This window comes from Argopecten irradians, chromosome 10 (assembly GCF_041381155.1).
Source record: "Argopecten irradians isolate NY chromosome 10, Ai_NY, whole genome shotgun sequence".
NCBI classification, from domain to species: Eukaryota; Metazoa; Mollusca; class Bivalvia; order Pectinida; family Pectinidae; genus Argopecten; species Argopecten irradians.
In genome coordinates, this window is record NC_091143.1 from 28,534,594 (window position 1) to 28,559,431 (window position 24,838).

The 24,838-nt window shown below is 35.5% G+C and overlaps 1 protein-coding gene across 1 annotated transcript; it reads left to right on the forward strand.

Moving 5' to 3' along the window:
• The first annotated feature begins 521 nt into the window (after positions 1–521).
• LOC138333565 (uncharacterized) lies at positions 522–21,770 on the forward strand. Its single transcript, XM_069282020.1, has 10 exons — positions 522–833; positions 11,493–11,617; positions 15,657–15,850; positions 17,160–17,213; positions 17,774–17,924; positions 18,288–18,403; positions 19,215–19,281; positions 19,417–19,947; positions 20,871–20,986; positions 21,619–21,770. Exons 1-10 carry the CDS (start codon positions 820–822, stop codon positions 21,643–21,645), a joined length of 1,395 nt encoding a protein of 464 aa, XP_069138121.1. The 5' UTR covers positions 522–819; the 3' UTR covers positions 21,646–21,770.
• Positions 21,771–24,838: the final 3,068 nt, after the last annotated feature.

A 24,838-nucleotide genomic window follows, 5' to 3' on the forward strand; every position in this document is an offset into this window, starting at 1 on the left:
TTGACCAAGGATTTAAAAGTCCTTGCCTTGACATTCTTTCTATTTCATAAGAAATTATATTTGATATATCAACACCATTTTTACCGACTTTACCCTTCATTTGCCCGACTCTCCACTTTTATCTTCACTGTCAATATAGATTACACAGGGAATCTTGCATTTAATTGGTGTTACAACCTCACATGAGGTCATTGATTTAAATTTTCTGATACAATTATTGTTCTAAGAAAATTTTGTTTCGGAAGTGTCTAATGGAAGAAAATGCAATCCAAGATTTTAAAAATATCTATAAATCTTCTAAAATTGACAATGGACAATTTTATGTTTTGATGGGGTAATAAGCTACCAGACACCAGTGAACTGCGTTGAACGACTATGTCGCCATAACAATTCGAAATTAAGGCGGCCGGCGACAGCAGTATCTAAGGGAGACAACTCCTCCTTTCCTCTGCGTTATACAGGTATTGCATCTTTTGTAGCCGTGGGAAATCTCAGGTAAATACGCACCACATCAGTTAATGGAGATGAACTCCCGTAGCGCTGGCGCTATTGATTGGGCCCAATATATGCAAACGACAGCAGCTGTCCTAGTGTTCAGACCCACCCAGGTTTTATCTGCTCGACTTACGCCATATCTGTATCAGCCTTACGTTTTCTACACACAAGATACGTATCCCTCCGTCACAATAGATATACACATGATCGATCGCAGGTGTACAGATATATGACGGAAGAGGCCTTACCTGGAAAATTTTATGGTCGTGATTCGGGGTCAGGGATCAGCTCGCGCTCGATAATCAGGCAGTAACGAGGAACATCATGGCGAAGGACAGGTGAGTGTTTCATGCTTTTTATCAGGTTGACGGACGGTTGGAATGAAAAATATTTACTTTTAATATGAGTTTATTCTGACATTTTTATTTTGTAAAAAAGTTTCACCTGTGTTGCGTTGACATTGTCATTCGACGTTAGACGGCGGTATCCTATAGAGGGAATACGCCCTCTGTCATGTGTCGATTTACACAACAATAACAACAGGGATACGCATTCCTTTTGGCTAGGACACGAATAGCTATTGTATCTGATGTCGTGTCTTAAGGTTGCTATAGAAAGTTTGTACTGGTTAAGTATTAGTTCTCTATGTCACTTCAATTTGCTATCGCGTCAGTGGTTGATTAGGTACATTTGGGGCCAAATCAGTATTTTCCCAATTTTATCTATGTATGTATTTTCCCTAATAAAAAACTCTGAAATCTACATGTTCCAGAAAGATGAAATGTAGTGTTTGCCCAATTTAAAATGTACACGCACTGAAATTATTGAGTGAGAAAATACAACGTACATATTTTATATATTGAAATATTATATATGCATGTATCTTATTTTGCATCATTACTTATTGGTCATAAGTTCATTATTCTTTCAAAGAACAAACATGTTTATTAATACATATAAGGATGTGCATGTACTACAATATGTCTGAATATACAGGCTAATTCCAACAATTCCATGGTCCCATTGCATTCGCTTTTATGCTAAACTTGACGGACGGTTAGCGTATTCCGTCATTTAAATTTTTTGCCTTGTTATACGAATTGCCACTTCTTGACAACTAACATAGCAGAAGTCCATAATTGCATTTTAATGGAATGTGACATTGTAATTTATACATGAATAGCCATACTATATAGACCACGTGCGTCCTCTAATACACACCTTTATGTCGCTATGGGTGGCAACGAAACGTTAATAATTTTTAGTTTAGACAAATGGATCAGGGAAAAGTTATTACAACTTATAAAAGCCATCTCCTAACATACAATGACGAAATATAATATGATATAAGAGACAATAGACATAGATAATATTGATTACATTAAATACAAACATTACATTTTCATAAAATCAAAATCTTTTACTGGACTTAATAAAATGATGCACGATGTATCGATGTGGTCTTGGATATTGCGCACATTTGTGTTGAACATTAATGATCAATATAAAATAAAACCACCACAACCTTATCACTGCTTCAGAATAAGAGAGGGTGTCATATATAAGTTTTCATCAGATGGCGCAGTGGATAGTGTGCCCATATATGTATCTTAATTGGCTAGCTGGGACTGAATCCATAGCCACTTGACCGATCGGATTTGAAAAAATATAACTCGGTAAAATGTGAAAGTCAACTCAAACTTACTGATAATTGGTATAAGAATGTCTCCATGAAAGCTAGAATGAAGAAAGGAAGGGATTGACAATAAACACATCTGAGTTTAAGCATTAAACATCTTGAAAATTTAGAAATAATTATATACTAGCTACAATCACCTGGTCCGAGAAACAGTTATTTTAAATAGCATTGGCTATGTTGGAGAGACACTTATGAGAAATATTCTAATCAATGACGAGTTGTAACATAAGGGGGGGGGTCATGATTATGATAACATTGTATCAATGTCTCAACACAGAACGTTAACGAATTCTTTGCTAACCGTTTTTTTCATGGACAAAGGTTAGGTCAACATCCTTCAGTATGGGTCATACCGGGTCACTGTGTCCAGTCATCTTAATCCGGACATGTAGAGCGTGACGTCCAACTTCAAATGTCGACCGATTGTTTTGACGCGAGCTTGAAAAATTATGACAAATGGATACTAATAATTGTTTTATCTCCTAGTATAAAAGAAAACAATGATGGATGTGTTGATGCATCCTCGATAATCCAGACGTTACTATGGCTGACGTTGTGAATAACGCAGTAATAGTAACCCCTAGAGTATCGAGGATGATTATGGTGAAATATCATATACGGCCAAAATGTTTTCGAAAACAAACTGGATTTAACAAACGGCGGGAAAGATACTAAAAGAAACCAATTTCAATTGCTTTTATTCTAATTTTAAGAATATCGCTCACGCCGCAACCGTACATATGGTGTAGCTACTGTTGTATCTGAAAAGACATATACTTCTGACGACTTTTCGACAGCAGCAACCTCGAGGCCGTTAACCCTCAAACAAAGGATAATATTTATGCATAAACTTGTGTTATGGTAATTAATAAGGTAATATGAATTTCATAAAAATATGTTATCTAATTTATTCATCAAAGATAATGAGTTGCAGTTCTTTGTCTCGGGAAACATAAGAAGGCACTGTAGTATGAAAATGGAGACGTGTGCTGGAGAATGATGGCGAGAGTGATTCAAAAAATACCAAAATAATATCTAGTAGCTTTATTAGTTTTCATTTCCATAGAAAGTTAATTATCTTGCCTAGAGCGTGTAATAATGCTTTATTTAGTGCTTGATTCACGTCGCCATGACATCGATACACGAGTCTGGAATAAACAGATGAGAAACATCATATTGTTTTATATTGTCAGTGGGCGATTTCGGGAAAGTCTGGTTAGCTTGTTTTGAAGTAGGCACATAAGAAATGTACGCGCGTAATATCTTAAATCGGTTATATGTATTTTGTAAAGCTAGAGCGCTATAAAATCACATGTATATTTACATCATTTCTCCTTGTAAAATATCAACACGGTCAGTAAAAGATAAAACAAAAATATTTCGAGGCCGTTTATTAATTAAAGGCCCACTACCTTTCCGGAGCAAAATTTAAAGGTTTCTTAAAACATTAATAACAAAAGAAAACATATATCGATGGCTTAAGATGAGGTTACAACACCAAACATATGCAAGATTTCCTGTCTAATATACGATAACAGTGGAGATTCATTTCGCTGTTTTGCCGTCTGGCGCAGTGATAGTCAACTACCGCGCGGCATTTAGGACGACGGCGGGAAACATAAAACGACCCGCGTTATGAAAATTAACATTTTATTTATTTTATTAAACAGTTCTGAAGGTGATGATAAGTGTGCTAGTAAACGTATAGTTAATAACTTCTGCGACTCTACAAAATTATTGATCTCGTTTTACATTCCCATTTTAAAAATTAAAAGCCGTTTCGGAAAGGTAGTGGCCCTTTAAGGTCACGTTGATTTGATAAATAATACGGGTTTTCAAATCTATTACCCAATAAATACAAAACGACCGACCCCATATCGGATGTGCTTGCAAATGAATTGGATCAACAACACTTAGATGACTGTGCAGATGAATTAATATTTCAGATTGTAGAAATATACCCAACGACCGACAACCACTCCCCGGGGGCAGGTGATAATGGTTTATACTGGTGTTTCACTTCACTCCTCCCGCAACACGTTCCAACAACTCGGAAGCAGACGTCATTGTCCTGCCTACTATGTTATGAATAGTTGATGAGAACAGGGCTATAAGTCAAAGCCACGAGATTGGATTTTAAAATGTGTATCATACTGTAGGATGACTGTATCACAGGGGCCTACATATGGTGATTTTTCTCTGGGTACTCTGGCTTTCCTCCACTTAATGCTTAATTAAACAATCAAACGAAACCCTGTATACAATGTGTTTCATGAGTGTATACTATATGTATGTTTTTGGAGGGTGAACTCCTCAATGTTATAAATCTATAACCATGGGGATATTTCAATAAACACTTATCAGATTAATACCTTATATAATTTCAGAACACTTTTGTTTCTCAATTAAATTGTTTTCAGTAACTTTTTTAGGCAGCCGATGCCGTAGATTTGCATGTACAAAAATGTAAGTAACGTTATCTATCTACATTCTATGTTATCTCTTCTTGTCTCCCACTTCTAATGACTCATCTAGATCAAACTATATGTATCTAGTGTCTGCAAGCAAGGGTGGTAACATGGAAATCATTCATGATATCATAGAGAGTTTCATCATGTGATGCCGGATGTTACTTTTCTAAGAGATGTTCAACATGACTTGTTCGTTACGTACTTCGGAGGTTCAAATCTAGAGGTGTTCAATATGATTTGTTCGTTACGTATTTAAGAGGTTCAAATCTAGAGATGTTCCATGTGTGTGTTGTCCGTTACGTACTCAAGAGGTTCAAATCTAGAGATGTTCCATGTGTGTTGTCCGTTACGTACTCAAGAGGTTCAAATCTAGAAATGTTCCATGTGTATTGTCCGTTACGTACTCAAGAGGTTCAAATCTAGAGATGTTCAATGTGAGTTGTCCGTTACGTATTTAAGAGGTTCAAATCTAGATTTTTCAATGTGTGTTGCCCGTTATGTATTTAAGAGGTTCAAATCTAGATTTTTCAATGTGTGTTGTCCGTTACGTATTTAAGAGGTTCAAATCTAGATTTTCAATGTGAGTTTTAGAGGTTCAAATGTGTGTTGTCCGTTACGTACTCAAAGAGGTTAAAATCTAGATTTTCAATGTGTCAATTTGTCCGTTACGTATTTAAGAGGTTCAAATCTAGATTTGGTTCAATGTGTGTTGTCCGTTATGTACTCAAAAGGTACAAGTCTAGAGATACGTACGCTAGAGTTTCAAATCTAGGGATGTTCAATGTGTGTTGTCATTTATGTACTCAAGAGGTTCAAATCTAGATATACGTACTCAAGTGGTTCAACTCTAGATATGTTCAATTTGTGTTGTCCGTTACGTACTCAAGGGGTTCAAATCTAGGGATGTTCAATGTGTGTTGTCATTTATGTACTCAAGAGGTTCAAATCTAGAGATACGTACTAAAGTGGTTCAAATCTAAATATGTTCAATTTGTGTTGTTCGTTACGTACTCAAGGGGTTCAAATCTAGGGATGTCCAATGTGTGTTGCCGGTTTCAATTTGGCTTCTATCACTGACGTTATATCCACGTTAGCCCGAGATACTCTAGCCCTGACACCAGACTTAGACATTATGACAGATAGATGTCTGGTGTATGGTCAGAGCGCAGTGCTATATAAAAAGATGGAACTCACCGACACCGTTTGGTATCGGGCCAGGTCATCAGGTCACCAAAACCAGACATCTATCTGTCATAAAGTTTAAGTCTGGTGTCAGGGCCAGAGTATCTCGAGCTATATTCACGTCAGTGATAGTAACCCCTCGTTATCGAGGATGCACTTTATCTAGAGATATTCAATACATGTTTGATGCTCAGTAATAATTTCGAAAAGATTCAATGTCCAAGATTGCCACCAGGGCCCACTTCATGTTTTCAAATTTGGTCTGATGTTAATTGTATATAAAATGTGATATCCGCATTATAATTGGTTTCGATAATTCAATATACAAAAAAATTATACACTGTATCATGTTCGTTTTCTCGATACGTTTATGTTCAAGAGTTCCTTATCTGTTGCATTATTGGTCTAGATATGTTCAATATATACCGTTATGTTAATATCAAGAGACGTTCAAGATATGATGTCCATTATTCACATCTTTAAGCTTATACTGACTGGCACTAGACTGCACGTTATATTTGTGATGTTCGTTACCAGATATTCAGCATGTGCTGTACGGAAACTTGTCGAGAAATGCTCAATGAGTTCACTCCATATAACGTAACGTTAACCCTTGACCCGATTTCCGTAACACACAACTTCTTCAGAAATATTTGATATAAAATTTCCTGAATATTGTGTAGCGTGTTGGTTGCTAATGTGTGTAAGTACCCTTCATCAACTGATGAATGGTTCTTAGCTCATATTCTGTAAATAAATACTCGGGCCATAATGATAAATACGATACTCTTGTATTGACACATAGAGAAGATAAATCAATAATCTGGGTATGAAGCCAGCCACACACCTGAAGAACTATAATGATAGAGCATCGATTTGTAAGAAAATTAATCCGCTCCTGCTGTGAAACATTTCTCCAGGAACGAGTTCTACCAACAATTCGGACGTAAATCAAATCATTTAGAATTGCCAAGTAACTGTGTTAAGCTTAATATATAGATGACGTTTTATATACATATGATCGTCATATCAAGTTCAAAGAACGTCATACATGTAAGACATTGTTTCCTATGATGTCGAAATCACGCGATAGATAACGTCATATGGCGGTGTTTCTGTGGTGCTAAGGAGATATAATAGCTAACGTCATATGACGATGTGTTCCTGTGATGTTAGGGACACACAATTGCTAACGCCAAATGGCGGTGTGTTCCGGTAAGGTTAGGACTACACATTAGCTAACGTCATATGACGACGTTTCGTGTTTCTGTGATGTTCGAAGGGGACACACAATTGCTAACGCCATATGGCGGTGTGTTCCGGTAAGGTAAGGACTACACATTAGCTAACGTCATATGACGACGTGTTTCTGTGATGTTAGGGACACACAATTGCTAACGCCATATGGCGGTGTGTTCCGGTAAGGTAAGGACTACACATTAGCTAACGTCATATGGCATTGTGTTCCCGTGATGGCCGCACAGTAACTAAAGTCATATTACGGTGTGTTCCTTCGATGTCGGAACACACAATAACTAACGCCAAATGGTAGTGAGTTACTGTGATGTTTTGTGCCGTGCAATAGCTAACGTCATATGGCGGTGTGTACCGGTGAGATTTGGACCAAACAATAAACTAACGTCATATGGCGGTATGTTCCTAAGATGTTTGGATCACTCAACAAAAACGTCATATGGCGGTGTATTCCCGTGGGCACATATAACGACTATGGTTATATATGACGACATTTTTTCCTGCGGCAGTCACACAATAGTAACAAATAACAGCAAAACTAACATGGCGGATATTTCAACGTGATGTTGGAATCAGACCACAATTGATGTCTGAAATATAATTATTTCAGTTTGATACTGGGATTACACAATAGACACACGCTAATACTTCTCATGGGTGATCGGGCCACAATGCCATATCCTGGTTATGTTGAATACATTATACCAACGTCATATGGCGATATTTTATAAATGGCCATGATACTATTATCACAATGCCCATTATAAATTATTGATATGTACACAGATTGATAATCTAGCTACGTCCTGTGTGACCTCGCCGAGATCGTTATCATCACATGATAATAGTCCGTATCCGTACCGCACCCTTCATCACTTAACGGTTCATTTAGATATGTTCATAAAATTTCGATTGCATTTTAATGCTGTGACCAATAGCAATGTGAGCATGAAGCTCAGGCAGTATTTTTAAATGAAAGCAATAAAGAAATTAATGAATACATGTAAATAAATAAAGGCATTGCTGATTGCATAAAGCTTAAATGTTACAGTTACTTATTTTAATGCTGTGACCAATAGCAATGTGAACATGAAGCTCAGGCAGTATTTTTAAATGAAAGCAATAAAGAAATTAATGAATACATGTAAATAAATAAAGGCATTGCTGATTGCATAAAGCTTAAATGTTACAGTTAAGCTTTAGATAATAGGACATAATCGTATTACGAATCCGTGCATCTGAGGCCTGCCATGTGGTAAAAATGGGTTTAATATCCAAATAGAATATGTAAATTTATATCATCAGTAACAAAATAATTTGTCCGTGCCCGAGGGTGGGAGGTGTTCCAATTTAGCCCCATCTTGCTGTATATGATGGTTTTGTGTTCTGTAATGGTGTAAGTTAGGGAGACGAACTTGTCCTTTATCTCTTCTAAAATTCCTTTTTTAAATCAACCGTATGCGATATGACTTGTAGCGGTGAGATAACGTTGCAATCTAGAATACCTGTTATCTACAGAAATATTAGTCATTTGTTTTACCTGACAGCGAATTTGCATACATTATCATTCTTCATATTAGGTACATGTATTTTTTGCTTTACTCCGTAACGTCTCGTGATTTTTGTAAGTGTACCAATTGTTTTATTACACGTATCAGTCACTGTTTAATCTGTAAAACAGAAACTATAATTCCGTAGTGTTATAATACTGACAATATTAAACCTATCTTCATCGAGATTATTTCGTCTGATACGACTTTTAAAAATAATTCAACGGAATTCTTGTCACATTTGAATTTATCTATGAGAACTTTGTCCAATTGTTGCAATATCCATCTACTTGTACTTCGAAATTATTGTTGGAAAGCGTAATATCATTATATCGATGTTCATACGGAATTACGGAGTAGATAATGAACATAGAATTTTAAATCGATTGGTGTGATATGGTTGTTAAGAAAAAATCTTTAACTAAATATTCCACGCCGTCTAGATTTTCGTATAGATCTCCTGTTGAAATAAAAACAAATGACATATTTCTTGGTTTTTTTACCTTAATACATTTAGCCACGGATCTCTATGAACTATAATCATCGTAAAAACTTCCGAACGAAAGTAAAGTACATATTTAGGCGGGTTAAACTGAGGTCTGTATCCAGACTTTAAAATTTGCCAGCCAACTTCGGTAGTTAAACATTAACGACTTATTTACTAGACATGTTGTGTATTAATTTGCTTCGTTTTGACATTTCACAACATTTCTCGTTCAAAAGAGATTCGCTTTGTCTGAGGAGGAGGACACTTACATGTAAATTAGGCAATATTCTCCCGTCGTATCCCAGAAGTGAAAATATGTCGGTCCCTTCAGCGAGATAACATCGGGTGGTAGCTGAAAGATGTTTGTGGAGTTTCTCTACTGAAACAAAAACTTTCTATAAGCAGTGAAATTAAAAAGCAATTGGTCAGGTATAGGTAAGCTAGATCATAGATATCTACCCACTTATTGTCGGTTACTATAATTCATATTAAAAACTGTACTAACCTTGTAGACAAATAAATAATATCTATACCGTCCAAACAATTGCGCTGTATAGTACTTTTAAATGTGATTGCAATAAGGGCATATTGTTTTCCCGTCAGTTTGAAAATATCATTTTTACAATTTTCATCTTAGATATTTACCGACTTATACAAATTATATATAATGTATCCCAACTTCCATAGTATACCGTCACCCCAAGCCAATAAAGAATTTGTGGCTCCTGAAAAGCACAGAAAAAAAGTAGTGCATGTCTTTTTCGCTGTTCCTAGGATAGTTGTTAGCTAAGAGGACACGTTGGTTTTACCATGGTTAGAAAATATTGTCTCTAAAAACATATCAAACCTGATCATAACGACTTTATAAAAGCTGTGTAGTTTTGATGTATTTGTGATTTGCCTGATGACATACACTGTGGTACAGAGTTTGGAAAGTACATTATATAAGTAACTTAATGCGGAGTTTAGGTATTATACATATATCCCAACAGGATTGATTTCCCGGCGGATATATTAAAAGGCTGTCGCCGAGATCAATCGCCTCCCTACATGTACATGATGTATATCTTAAGTATACACATGATCGATGTTTTGCATGACCAGATCTAGGTGTAGACTAGTGTGGAAACTGATACAGTTAAGAAACTCATCCATGATATTTATATTTCCGTGTCCATGTATCCATATATATCGAGGCCGCGGTGGTGCATGGACTCGACATAATATTTATTATCTTCCACCTATATTTTGGTCGCGAGTTCTAAGTTCCTGGGCTCCAGTTTCAGTGTCCAGCGCCAGGAAAACTAAAAAAAAAACTTCGTTGGCCACTCGCTTGACATAAGTATATCGTACATTTACACAAATGATATAAAATTATAAAATGCTGACAATTTTATAATAGCATAGACTTTTCTATTTTATATATAAAGATATAATGATAACAGATGTGTAGTATAATTAATGATTAACGAATTACAAATTGTATGTGTACACACACACAAACAAAAGTGAAGAATGGTAATTAATTAACAATTTAAAAATTGAACAGCAACACATCGTTATTATTTTATGAACTTAAAATCCTTTTCATTAAAAAAACCCACATCGCTATGGCTGTTGAGAAGGTAAACCCAGTACCGATTATTTAGTAAGAATGTTATTTAGATTATCTATGCATACGATAACTTGTTTTAAAAAGATATGATATCATTTCTTCGAACACAATCATTACCCGGAACACTTGACGGCGAGTATCTCAAAATCTAGATAATGTTTAGATATAGACCTATTGCATCCTCAAAGTAAACAAGGTTTCTATTAAAATGTAAAATTGGTGCATGTACAGGCCGCGAAAGTTTTTGTTTTTCAACTATGATATATAACCCGTCAGCATTACTATTTCACATTTGATGTACTACACATATATATTTTACACGAATGAAAGTTGATAAAAAGTATATATTGGATTGTCCTTTTCCAATGAAAAAGAAACTTTTTTAAAATTTCGATAATTCCTCCAACTTTGTTAAAATGAATGGCCTTGACTTTCATTCAGGGTCACAGGATCAAGTAGATTAAAATCTTGAAACCGCTTCTTGCCAATAACTAAGAGGCAAAAAGGCTTAACATTTTCAACTTGAAAGTTATTTAGTATATACAATATCTTTATTGTAAGTCAAAGAAAAGGTGAACATTTTTAGCCCAGTTGGTGTTTTGTATTTTATCCAAACATGTTTTTCTATAACTCTGTACTTCTATCAATAGTCAGATGACCGTTCAGGCCCATCATGCCTCTTGTTTTTATATATTTACCTCTACTTATATTCAACTTTTACATTTTCTTACATTTCCAGTTTCTGTACCCGACTGTATGAGGCAGTGAGCGGATTATGTATGGAGTGTATTATAGCCGTGTTGGTTGTACTGGACGGCCTAGCAATCACAGCAGAATTGTTAATTCGACTAGACATTTTACAGGGTATGTACATGTATTTATTGACCTAGTTCTGAACTAATTGGAGGCAATTTTCGATACATTAGCACATATTTATCACTTTATAAAATGACCTGTGTAAATTCGTGAAGTTGCTCACAATGAATGCTTTACAAGTTGTGCTAAATTTCACTAATTATCCCGGGTCCCAGTTACCGTGCCGGGTACACATTCCCTAGCATAACCTGACAAGGGTCTTTGCGATTCTATACAATATAAAGTATGGGTTAAGACTCATGTCAGTTAATGTCGAAGTGGAATAAAATCTTAAATCGCATGGTCCACATTCGTTGAAATATCGACTTTATTACACTCATCTTAAGAATAATGTTAAGAACCATCTATTCTTCTAAAAATGCAATAAAACGATATCAAACAGAAAAATACATTCAAATAAATGTAAGAATTATGGGTAAACCCGATAAAGTAATAATTGAAGATTATTGAGTTGATATATGAAAAACCAATGTTTCTATGAAAAGTATGAAGAGTAATATACTGTACTAGTACTGTTTCCTCGATGTCAAAAGTCATGTAAAATATCGGGATGAAAATTAAATTGTTTGATGATATGGTAATGATACTAGTAGAATCCATATACATGCACAGTGTATCAAACCAACATTTGAAGGTGTACGCCAAGGGGATGCCATTGGGTCCCAATTTTTAACCGGTAGACAAAAGTTGTTGTCAGAAAAATATTTTATTTGTTTTTCGGAAATTGATAAAGGATGTTTGATATCTTTACTACCAAGAAGTTGTAATATTATCAGTAGACACCTACGATTACGTATCGCTATCACCTGTTCAGGGTTATGATAACATGCGTTAACATGCTGAAGTCTTTTCATCTGTTCGCTCAGTATTCGCTCAGTTGACATCATTGGTAATCTAAGGCTAGCTTATGGAGATGTATTAAAGTTTCTTCAAACAATGACATAGTGTACTCCTAACGCGTACTATGGACTTCCGGTTGCTTAAAATGATATATATACAGTCATTTCATTAATGTTGAAATCCTTTCCGTTGCTAAGGGTGACATGATCTGTCTTACCGTATTTGTTATGTATTCCCTTGCCTACTCCTTCTCCCTCAGGTCAAAGGCCAAATTGGTACAAATTTTACAGTACATTGTAAAATCTGTGTCGACATTTCTTCTGGACCGTTGAATTTAACCTGTCGGCTAATAAAGGGAAGACATCTGTTTTTGTTCAGAAAACAGATCACTATTTTTTTATGGAATGAAGAGGTCCAGACTTGACATATATACATAATGAATATTTCACAAATCCGAATAGTGACTGAGATTACCTTATACGTTATATATAAACGAATTGTAATGAAAAGAAAAATGTGTTGAATGGGTTTCATATATATGGGTAACTTCATAAAAAGAACGTCGTATTTACGATAATATAGCTAATATGCCCGTAAAGTAGGAATTGTAGTGTTATCTCATTGAAATATCATAACAGAACCATAACAGATATTACATGAGGTCCAAAATAGCAGAGCACAAATTGCCAAAATGTTGATTTACATTGTAGAAATCCTGGATTTATTGATAAAAAAACGATGGTTTACTGGACGAAAACGTAACTTCCCATTAGTTGTGACTACAAAGTTGGACAAATTTATAGTTACTGAAATATTAGATTTAAAATCTGATTATACTACAAAACTACGAATTGTGCGGTTGTGAGGCGGTCATCAGTAACATATAATCTCCAGGACAAGACATATGATATAATGATAATGTATCAGGTGTGTATTAAACATGTCATGTGATGCATGGGTTACGTAATGTGTATTACGCTATGTGCATTAGAAGTTTATTTGTGTTGACAGTATAAAGAAGCTTATTTGATCAATTTAGTTCGTTTGAAAAGAAACAATGAATTGTGAATTTCAGTCGTGATTTCCTATACACAACATTCAATAGCAACCACCCGCAATAGAACGTACTGCATACCAACGGTTTTTTTCAGCGTGCGATTAACTTCGCGTTTTATAACGTCACGTGACGTGGATTAGATTTATCGAAAATTAATCGCACTTAAATTTTTTAGGGCTTCAAGTTAGGAATAGCGAATTCAAATTGCCACGAAAAAGTTGGTAGACACGGAAACGCAAATTAAAGTCGACATGGAAATAAGATGTTATTTTTTCAAAAAGAAACACTAATACTGAAGTCATAGCACCTTGCATCAGACATTAAAATCTGTCAAAATGTCTAAGTCCGGTGTTAGGGTTAGAGGAAACTCGGGCAAGGCTGTTGTCAGTGTTAAGTTCGCCCCTCGTTTAGCCCCTTAGATATTACACAGGTCACTATGCTTGTAAACATTGATATTGATATTATAACGCCCAATAAAAATTACAAATATGAACGGAAATTAAATATTCAATTCGTTTGAATTGCAATGCCTGTAAGCGAAACCCCAGCTGTCGTGTATACTGGACTCAAGCATATCTAACATGCACATATTGTCAGACCAGCAAAGTTGTTTATTATTTGTACGGTTGCTCGTTTTAAATGTGAGAAAAACAATACTTTTATGATGAATGTTTGTATCAACATCCGAAATTAATTTACTAAAATATGAGTTAATGACGTTCGTATTTATGACAAAGTGGTTCAGAAATCTCAATGTTGTATTTCAAAAAATGACCTTTTGGGACCCCATGAAAGTGGCCATATTATATAGTTGGTCGTTATACAGAAGTGGTCGCTTAGGCAGATTTCCTCTATTTCTAAATATCTCATTTTGTATTTTGTAAAGTAAAAAATCAGCAAAGTTAAACGATCTTTAGAGTAAGGAATAGACATATATATAATTGAAATGTACAATAAACTTGACCCACTGGTCGTGACCCACTGACCACCCTTTGGTCCCATGCCTACGTCATCATACGTTTGAATGATCAGCTACAATGATGCACAACTGAACATTCTTACTAGGATAGACTATTGTGGATCAATGAATAACTTATTGATGGTTTGCCCCAGAGAAACAAGGTCACATAGATATCATCTGAATCATGACTGTCCGGAAAACGAACTGACCACATTACGACTCTATTAAAACGGGCCGAACAGTTGTCCTTGTCGGCCAACCAGCACTGACCATTGGAGTCAATAATAGGCCCAAGGAATACTGACCAGGCGAAACCTGTCGTAGATCTGTCGATCACCATTTGATCGTAAAACCATCTTAACTTAATGCTTAGCCAGTCAAAAATGGTGTATCTTTTGTACCGATGTTACATCATCTGTAATATTTAAAACTTTTTCATGATCTTTGAGCCAGGCACGACATGTTTCAATTCGACGTTTTTGACATTATGACTTGATTTGATATAACTCAAAGTTGACAAAGCATTGAGTTATCAGAGTATTCGATCAACTTATGGAACTTATTATTTTAGATGTGCTTTGGGTTTTTTCACTATTCACTTTTGCTATTAAATGTCATATATGGAGGTTGATATTTAGTGTTTCCATTTCCACAAACGGCGTCGAGTTCCCCAGGGTGGTGTTCTAGGGCCTTAACTCTTCCTTTAAAAAGCATGCATATCAAATAATACTAACAATGGCGTTTTTAAAATCACCCTTATAATGTTACTACCAAATGTGAAAAAACAATATAAGGACATTTGATTCTATTGATATTGTGGTATACATGCAGCACTAGTAGAATCTATGATAATGTTCTTGGACTACGCCTTTGGTCATTATATAATTCTACCAGGACAGTATAATACCATATTGACCACAGCAAATGTCCATAATTGTGATAAATATTGAATACGAGACCTGTGAAATAATACGATACTTATGCATTACAAGAGCGTTACGGGCTTCTGAAGAATCGGCACTACATGTATGAGACTAGGATTCCAATCAATATCAGTGAATCAATTCCGAACACACTTTCTCAATTGAAATTGCCTTATAAACCGGATGGTCTTTAAACATAGTTTTTTGTTGAAGCATGTTTTACTATATGCCTTGATTCTTTTACAGTACCAGGGGGTGCGCCTACAGATACGCCTGTAACGTCCGTTCAGAATGTGAGTGTGAATGCCACGCCCACCCAGGATCCCGACCCCGGGGGCAGTATTTGCAGAAGGTGCATCAATATGGTGGAGCCGATAGAGATCACCTACTGTGTGGCTCACTACGCCAGTGTTGTTATCGGAGGGCTATTTTTTGTCGAGGTAAAGGTCGTTTACTTTTCCGACATTTAACGTAGGCAATTGACGAACAATTTACATCTCTATTACTTTGAACAGGGACACACACACACATATATATATAACATACATAGTTCGGACTACAGGTGAAAAGTTCAGTGGCGGAATCTCATTCCGTACCCAAGATGGTTTCAACAGAATATAAATTTCCTATCTTTCGCTCTACTCCACACTCATAAATGCATGATAATGAGTAATTAAAAATGTATGTATATAATTAACAAAGTCAGTTTTATATGAGCTGAAAGATAAGTTAAATGTATTCCTAAATGTTTATTGCAAACGACCATGCCAGCAATATTAGCTATAGACGACATTCTTTAACCAATGTGGTATGTGAGAGGACAGGTAAAAATGATAAAGAGGGGATATAATCATATCCCTCCTGTGTCCGCCGGATGTGTATCACGGTGGTCATCTCCTGGTCAACTATCAACTTTGATGACTACTTCCAAATCAGTTGATCACTCAACCGTGTAATTACTAGTGGATAGTTATTATTGCATGGCCACGCTCCACTGCTCCCCTAATGACGCGATGGTCGATAACATTGACCTGGAGGGGAATACACGTCTATTGATAGACAAGTCGCTGTGATGAGAACGAAGGTAGTTAACTCGTACTACAATAGCTAACTTACTGATCTGTGAGACCCCATTAACTGCCTTGCTGGAATTCTAGATATATTAATCAGTCTCCCCCTTTCGGGCGAAGGATTGGATTTTGTTCAGTAACCAAGGTCGTTTAAGGACGTAGCTGCAATATTGTAGCTTAAAAGACTTATAGAAGATAATGATGTCGTCTTAAGAAAAGTATGGTGGGCCGGGTACTATATTCGTTCTATGAAGGACGTATTTGTTTGAACATTTATATTCCTACCTAAATTTTACTACAATTACAGAAATTCTATTGATTTTTGCTGCTGCTTTGAGTAAATTTCTTTCAGGGTCTAGATTTCACGGAATTTCATAAATTGTGATTTTATTCTGATTTCATTACAGTTCTGCAGAAATACTATTTGCACTATCATGTTAAGGGAGAAATATTTGATTCCAAATTAAGAGTTAATCGTACATGTATATCAATAAAGTGCAGTGGCGATATTTCGGTTGACCGAAACTCTGAATTAAACGAATTGTATTTGACTTTCGAAATGCATACACGGACGAATTCATATTTCAAAACAGCAAATGTGGAACTCCCAAAGTAGTGAAAACATCCAACGGAATATAAAAACAATCATCAACAGTTAAATCATTTTTGTTCGTTTTAGATGTTTTTGAGAGTTGTATCTGGAAGGTCAAAGGTGTGCAAAGACTTTGTCCAGGTAGGTGCTATATTTTGAATCACTTACTGTAAATTCTTTTTTCGCGTACAATTATGTTTCATGTTTTTCGTGAGTAGTTAGAATCCGCTAAAATAAGTCGTCGCGGAATTATTCTCAGTACAGGTCCAGTAGAACAATAGCAATTTAATTCAATCGCGAAATCGAATCGACTTGAAAACGCGAAAATATGGCGCAGTTTACTCTACACAATGTATTTTTTAAAGAGACTAATAATTAAAGTTTGAAGTTTTAAAGTTTGAAATTTACTCAGCGTTACTGCGAAAAGTCGCGCGAACCAAGGATATTTGTTTACCTTCTTCTATTCCCTGCGCCATCACATGGATCTTAGCATTAGTTTTAGGTCATATCATTATTGACCTACCAGAGTGTCCTAAGACCATTTTAGGCGTTTAAGGCGTTTTAGAGAAATAACTATTACCGATTTTTAATCTAAACCCCTATATGGTGCTATTGATCATGAAGTACAAAAGTTTAAAGTATAATTTAAATTTTCTTCGATACAGATATTTTAATTGTAAACATTCATCTTTATATTCCAGATTGGCGACAGCTTAGTTGTTGTTGTTCTTGTTACCATGGAGATATTGTTTACTTTGTTCTGGGATGAAGTTTTGTGTTACCACCCAGCTGTAGAAGCTGCCACATATATAGTGTTCTTCCGGTTATGTAGAGTCCCTCGTGCTTGTACAGGTATGGATTCCTCTCAAGTCCTTATAAACATTAGCTTCACAACACAGAATCATGCACTGTAAAAATCTGTTTGTTTTTTTAAACGTTGTGTATGTTAGATGGAAATATACCTGCAGAAATAACTATTACGAATGTAATGTAAAAATGTGGATTCAAGGTCTATATACTCATTTCAACCCACTGTAGACCTTAATATAATGGTTTTTGGCAGTATGCTTTGTAAGCTTTTAATGTGATTCTTGGTGGTGAATAACAGATAACTAAGGGGTGCAAAGGCACTATTCTGCATACTAATCTTAGTTTGGGAGCAAAGATTTATATTCAAGAGTTCATTTTTAATCAAAACTTTTGATTTCATTTCAGTTTCGAAAAGAGTCTTTTCAGATAAGGTAGATATAGAACTACACTATTTGATGAAAGCCAAGAAGAAGGCTGAGGAAAAAGGCGCTGAACTACGAGATAAAGTGGATAAACAGCAGGTTAGTAGACAACTCCAATTGTGACTGGTTTATAGAGTAGCAAAGGTATTACAAATTGCCATGTTCGAGTCGAAGTTGTTTTTTTTCTTCCAAACTTCAATACCCGTTAACACAATCGAAAGAACGACTAAAAAATGACCTGTTAGTATGGCATATTACTGGTAGAAATTGACAATTTACGAACAATTATCCGCACGAAATAGTATCAAATAAAAACTCGCTGAAAGATTATTCCTAAGACATTTAACATCTATGCAGTAAGTCATACAACTTAACCTTTCTATGGTATGAATGTTATAACATCAGATGTATGTACATGTCTTTCCTTGAAGAATTTGTTAAATTTTCTTCTGATTCTGCCGAAGAATCAAATCACAAATGGTTCGTTATATTTCGCCCTAAACCTAGGTGTGTGTTGAATTTCGATTCCTCATTCTTTTTTGCAATATCATTTACCGCTGAACTTGCAATTAAGTTGTTGCAAACTGTTTCACTCCGTGATAATATCAACATGCCAGGAGGCTGATTACTACAAAACTCCAACATTCAGCATTAATGCACCTTTTTACGTGTACTTTAGCAGGTGTATTCTGATTTAAGCGTCTTTTGCACTATCTTCATTGCGCTAGTTCAAGCACAGTGCTACAATATATCAAATAGTCAATCCCCGCTCAAAGCGTTAAAATCTGAGTAGCAAACCTCCAGTCCATTTACAGTGTTACTTTTACTGAATGACAAACTTACACAGGTGCGCATATTACATGGGGTTTTCGATATTTGTGTTTTGAGTAAACCAACCTTTGTATTTCAGCGTGAGATTGATTTCCTAAACAACCAGTTGAAAGAAACAAAAGATAAAATGTCAGCGCTAGAAAGAGGTTGGTATTTCTGAAGATTTTTTACTGAGAGTAAAATTTGTATACACTAGGAAATAAATGAGAAATGTTCATAGCCAATATTCGAATGTGCTTGAAACATAAAACTTAACGTGCAATTTTATACACTCGATACAGGAAGCAGTGAGATATGCAACGGCCATGTTCCTGACGGAAAAGACAAACTGTCTACAGAGGGTGTAGAAACGCTTTATTCTAAACCAATAAAGAGGTCAAAGGTCAATGGTACAGCGTCAAATCACAACTCGCCCGCGCACATCACGGAACAAAACCCTGACGGTTACACAACCATCATACACACTACATACCAAAGGCCTGAGGAGGCCAAAACTACCAAAGATACTGAGCCTTGTGTGATGGTTAATGGGCATATTCGTCCTTCTCCTAAAGATTCAGCATTAAATGACGCTAATGACGTCACAGACTCTACTCCGCATGACGGAAGTGGTGACGTTCATGATGGGGCTGGTCCCCATGGTGACAGTTGTTCTCTGGACGGAAGGAACTCTGCCTATGATAGTACAGATAGTGCTTACCTTATGGATGATATTCAAAAAAGGAAAAAAGTTCGGAGGACAAGGAGTGATAGTGCTTTATCTACAGAAAGTAAAATAGCAATCCGCCAATTGGATATAGCCATAGATCCAGGTAAGTAACTTTCTTACGGTTTACATACAGTGTATTATATAGTAGTTAGTTATTTGTGAGGTGTAATAAGAAATCAAATATTCTTTCACTTAATAACAGACTAACGGGAATTATTTATCTCATTTATACAATATCTTATAATGGTATAGTCCGAATGCACTATCGGCGTGTTTTTTGTTGCAGCCTATTATAGATTGATGATTAGTACTGGTTGATTAGACGGCAAACATTTATATTTATATATTCAGAGAATAAATGGGACCGTCAGGTTCTTTCTCGCTGATTTTTCCCAACAGACGTATTTTTTCACTTCTTCATTTGTTTATACCAATCGTATTAGCCCTGCATTGAGGGCTGCATAAGATTGTTACCCGGCGTCGCCATTGCATGATTGTAAAAGGCGACCTAATTTGGGATATTTTTTATTTCTCTTCGCTTAAATGACTTCTCTCTTTTTAACGTCTCTCTTGAACATCACGTCGCTCTCGTAAAAATCGTTTAACGAAGATTTTATTTTGTCTGTTTTTGCAAATTTTAGCTACCTATTCGAAGAATAGGGGAGCTAATGTGTTTAACGAAGATTTTAAAGTTTTTGCAATTTCTATTTTTATTTTTAACATAAATCATTTTTTCGTGTATTTTCCTGTTATATGAATCGTTATAAAAATTCTTTTTGAGTCCCTTAAAAGGACATGAACCATGTTTAAATAGTAAAACTGTAAGTTTTTACATACATATTTGTGACCAATCATTGTAATGAAACCATTCCAAAAGGATTTGAAAATAATACTGTAACATACATAATATTTGGACCAATCATGTCTGAAACCTCAACACATTTGGAAATAATCTAAACTCAATCGCGCACGATTATAAGTTGATTATTTAACAGTACATTATTTTATTGAAAACTTTATCTGAAGGTTTTGAAGGCGGTATAGACAACAAGTCGTACGAGGAAGACGAAGAAGAGGCGGTACAGATGAGACGTCTACCGGTAATGGCGGAATATGAGGGAACAAGGACCTATCGAAGTGCTGTAAGTTCAGAAAAAAAAGAAACAACAACAACAATTATATGATTATCCAAATACGAAAATTAAAGGCCCACTACCTTTCCAGACCAAAACATAAAGGTTAATTTCTTAAACATTTAAAATAACACCAGAAAATATATAGGCCTACCGATGGCCTAAGATGAAGTTACAATACTAAACATATGGAAGATTTCCTGCTTAATATATGATAGCTGTGGAGAGCCATTTCACTGTTTTTCCGTCTGACGCAATGATGGTCAACTACCGCGCGGTATTTAGGACGACGGTGGGAAACATAAGAAGACCCACGTTATGAAAATAAATATTTTATTTATTTTAATCATATTGTTCAGAAGGTGATGATACGTTAATTTTATAACTTTTGCGACTCTACAAAATTATCAATCTCGTTTTACATTCCCATTTTAAAAATTAAAAGTCGTTTCGGAAAGGTAGTGGGCCTTTAAGGATTTTTTATTCTTTCAATATTCAAAAGTAAAAGAGTGATTCTTAGCTTTTATATAAACAACTAATTTTCCCCTCAAAGTTTTTCATTATTTTTCATTTTTTTTCCAATAGTTCATCGCACAAACCTGAACTTTACATCAATAATGCTTTTGTTTCGCTGTTTACAGGAAGGGGTCCCATTGACAGATCTATGATGAGAAAGTCGCTTGTTTGCTGGAACTCTTTCGTATGCCTACATGTATATATACAGTCCGATAGTCAAGTTGAAAGCTATAAGTTACCAGGAGCAGACTTTTTTAAAAAGACCGATGGAATTATTTTTAAAACAATATCGCTTTCAACGCTTTCATTACAGCCTGACATTGATAGATGTTTCGTTTACCACGTCCTCGATACTCCAGGGGTTCCGATCACTTACGATCTCTACACCCCTGGATTATCTCATAGTAAAACTGATGGCAACAGAACAGAACAGGTAATTACGGTACACTGTGGATGACTGTGTGGCTTTGATGTTAGGCGTCGATCTCTCTGTAGTCTTCAAAGGAAATCTTTGCTGGCCTGTGATTGGTCAAATGTTTTTCGTTGAACTGCCTTCAATTTTACTATGAGATGGTCCATTGGTGTAGAGATCGTAGGGGATCGGAACCCCTGGAGTATCGAGGATGCGTTTACCATTGTGAATAGCCTTGTTCATCACAAAGTCGAAAGAGCTCAGTGATATTTGAAAACCAACACAACTTATTTCATTTGTCTATTTCGTCATTATAGAGTAACCTGTTCTTATGAGTAGCTATTGGTTGAAGAACACGTTCTTTTCTCTGAGAAGGGCAGATAACTCTATGTATGCATCCGTTTATGTGCCAGATACGTTTACAATAATTATAACAACTAAGCTTTCCAATACGTGCAATTCATGAAAGAGTTGAATACCTGAATTTCACAGTAATCCTTTTGATACTTTGAACTTTGCATACACATATATTGTTATTTGGTTAAGATAATTACTTGATCATAATTGAAAAAATATTGACATTAGAAAAGCTTTGTATTGTGTTATTGTCATGATGAATTATTTAAATGTGTGTATTTTGTAGTTGTTTCATGATAACATATGACAGTTGAATATTGGAGCTTTAAAACAACCGTTTATTACCAATTTGCTTTTGTAACTTGATGAAAAGCACTACATAAACAAATTCGCCAAACAGCATTCTATATTGCAATTATATATCTTTAGTTGAAGTTACATTTTTAGTAAATCATAACTTTATAATTGTGTAGGAACAATAACTACCCGAGTTACTTCCCTTCGTTTCGCTGAAACGTAGTGAAGTAACCCGGTCAGCATGATGAAAATTAAAAAAACAGAAACCGGACTAAATTTCATTCCTGAAATTAGTTTTTAAGAGATAAATAGCATTTATATTCTATGTAATTGTTTACTGTTTAATTCGAACAGATAATTCCAAGTCTGTAGATCAGTTTTGGTTGATTTTTGGTCATGATTTATATTAAAAACAGTTTTGATTGACATTTGACAATGTAAACCAGCTTAGTTTCGCGAGAATTTACCGTACCAGAACATTAGTTAATTTACAGACTTATTCAAAGTTGGACAGTAAATGTCTTTGTAATATGTATACACTGCGCTCAATCTTTGTTGATGATTATCGTTGTTATAAATGTGGTATCTTACTTATAATGAATTGTATACCTGGTATATATTATTTGTTGTTATGAAAATAAAGATTAAAATTAAAGAATACCAAATGAAATGTTTTGTTTTTTCAAAATGACTGTGTGGAAATGTTAATTGTTAACAATGTTGATATTTTGAAGAAATTTGAATTAAAATCAATAATCGAAACAAAGATAGTGTGTGTTCAAAGAAAATAAAATTTGTTTTTAGCGTGCATTCACTATTTTTTTAGAAAATAATGTACATAAGTATTGACGTCACAGTGTAACTTCTACTCTTCCTCAAATATTAATGGGCTGGCAATGAATAGATTTAACTATATGAGGACCCAATGGAAACTGAATCATTGCTTAAGAGAAGGTGGTTGAGGCGAGACCAGTCACACAAAGGTTGATCAGCTGGACAAACGACGGATACCAGTTCAAAACAAGAAGTGCCTGTAATGTATGTCTATTGCACAGAACATATCTACATATACTATTAAAGATGATCCACCGCTGACAAACGGTATTTTTCCTTTTTAAAAACAGCAGCAGACAATTGAGTATTTTTCTTCAGTTACAAAAGTTACTTACTTTACACCATTAGTACCATTGAAAAGTCTTAGCTTCAAATTTACGTCAAGATACAAATATTGAAAATAATTAATTGCATCCCGAAAAAAATCCATGGCACTATGTCCTGCCTGGAATGCTGTACCGATTGCGCATGCACCAAAAGCAAATTTAAGTATTTTATATAATTTTTTTGTGATGATTAAAATATACATGTTTATACCCGATCAAACACCAATTATTGTTCAGATGATGAGTGTCATTTATGTTTTGTCGGCGATGGAGCATCTTTAATATTTATGCATAAGTAGTCAATTCCCAGTATATACCCATCTCTTAATACGTAATATGTTCATTAATCAGCAAGTACGTAAATCATATCCTTTTTACAACCTTACTGTATCTTTCCGCCTATGCATCGCATTCACAAAACGTATTAGTTGATTTGTTTTGTATTAAAAATATAAAAGAAGAACGCGTGGATGTTTCACGCCTTCATGTGAAATTGATAGGACTTTTTTTTTATTTCTTATCAGAGGGAAATGATACACTGAGTTTCCCCCACACAGGAGGGGATCATTCAATACTTGTTTGTTTGTAAAATAAACGTGGTGTAAGGACAGCCTCCGAAGTATGCGCTGTGTAGCGTGTATGTAATTCAAGGTCGGTGTTTTGGGAGACTGCGGTTCATGTTGTGTCTTGTGTAGTGGAACTCTTGGTCTTTTTACAGTGCTATATCAGTTAAGCATGCCGCCAAAGACACCAATCAACATATCTCACCCGGTCACATTATACTGACAACGGGCAAACCAGTCGTCCCACTCCCTTGATCATAGGGTGGGGGGCATGTTTTATGGTTACCCATATCCAACATGGCGACGGTATAAAAGTACGAGAAAATTGTATTATCTCTTCAAAAACTAGACGGCGGTTATACCCGTCTATTCTGTGAACAGACAGTACGTTTTTCTTGTATTTTCGTACCGCCGCCATGTTGGATATTGGTAACTGTAGATACCCTAATTTGTTCTCGGCCAGGGGACAGAACACAAAGCCTTCCTCACAGGGGCGAGCGCACAGCAAAAGCCAAAAGTGAGGTGGTGTCAAAGGAGACGTTAGGAAGAACAAAGT

Coding starts and splice junctions, on each gene's coding strand:
- LOC138333565 (XM_069282020.1), top strand. Junction 19,282..19,416: donor AATGTCAGCGCTAGAAAGAG/GTTGGTATTTCT, acceptor CACTCGATACAG/GAAGCAGTGAGATATGCAAC. Junction 20,987..21,618: donor CAAGGACCTATCGAAGTGCT/GTAAGTTCAGAA, acceptor CGCTGTTTACAG/GAAGGGGTCCCATTGACAGA.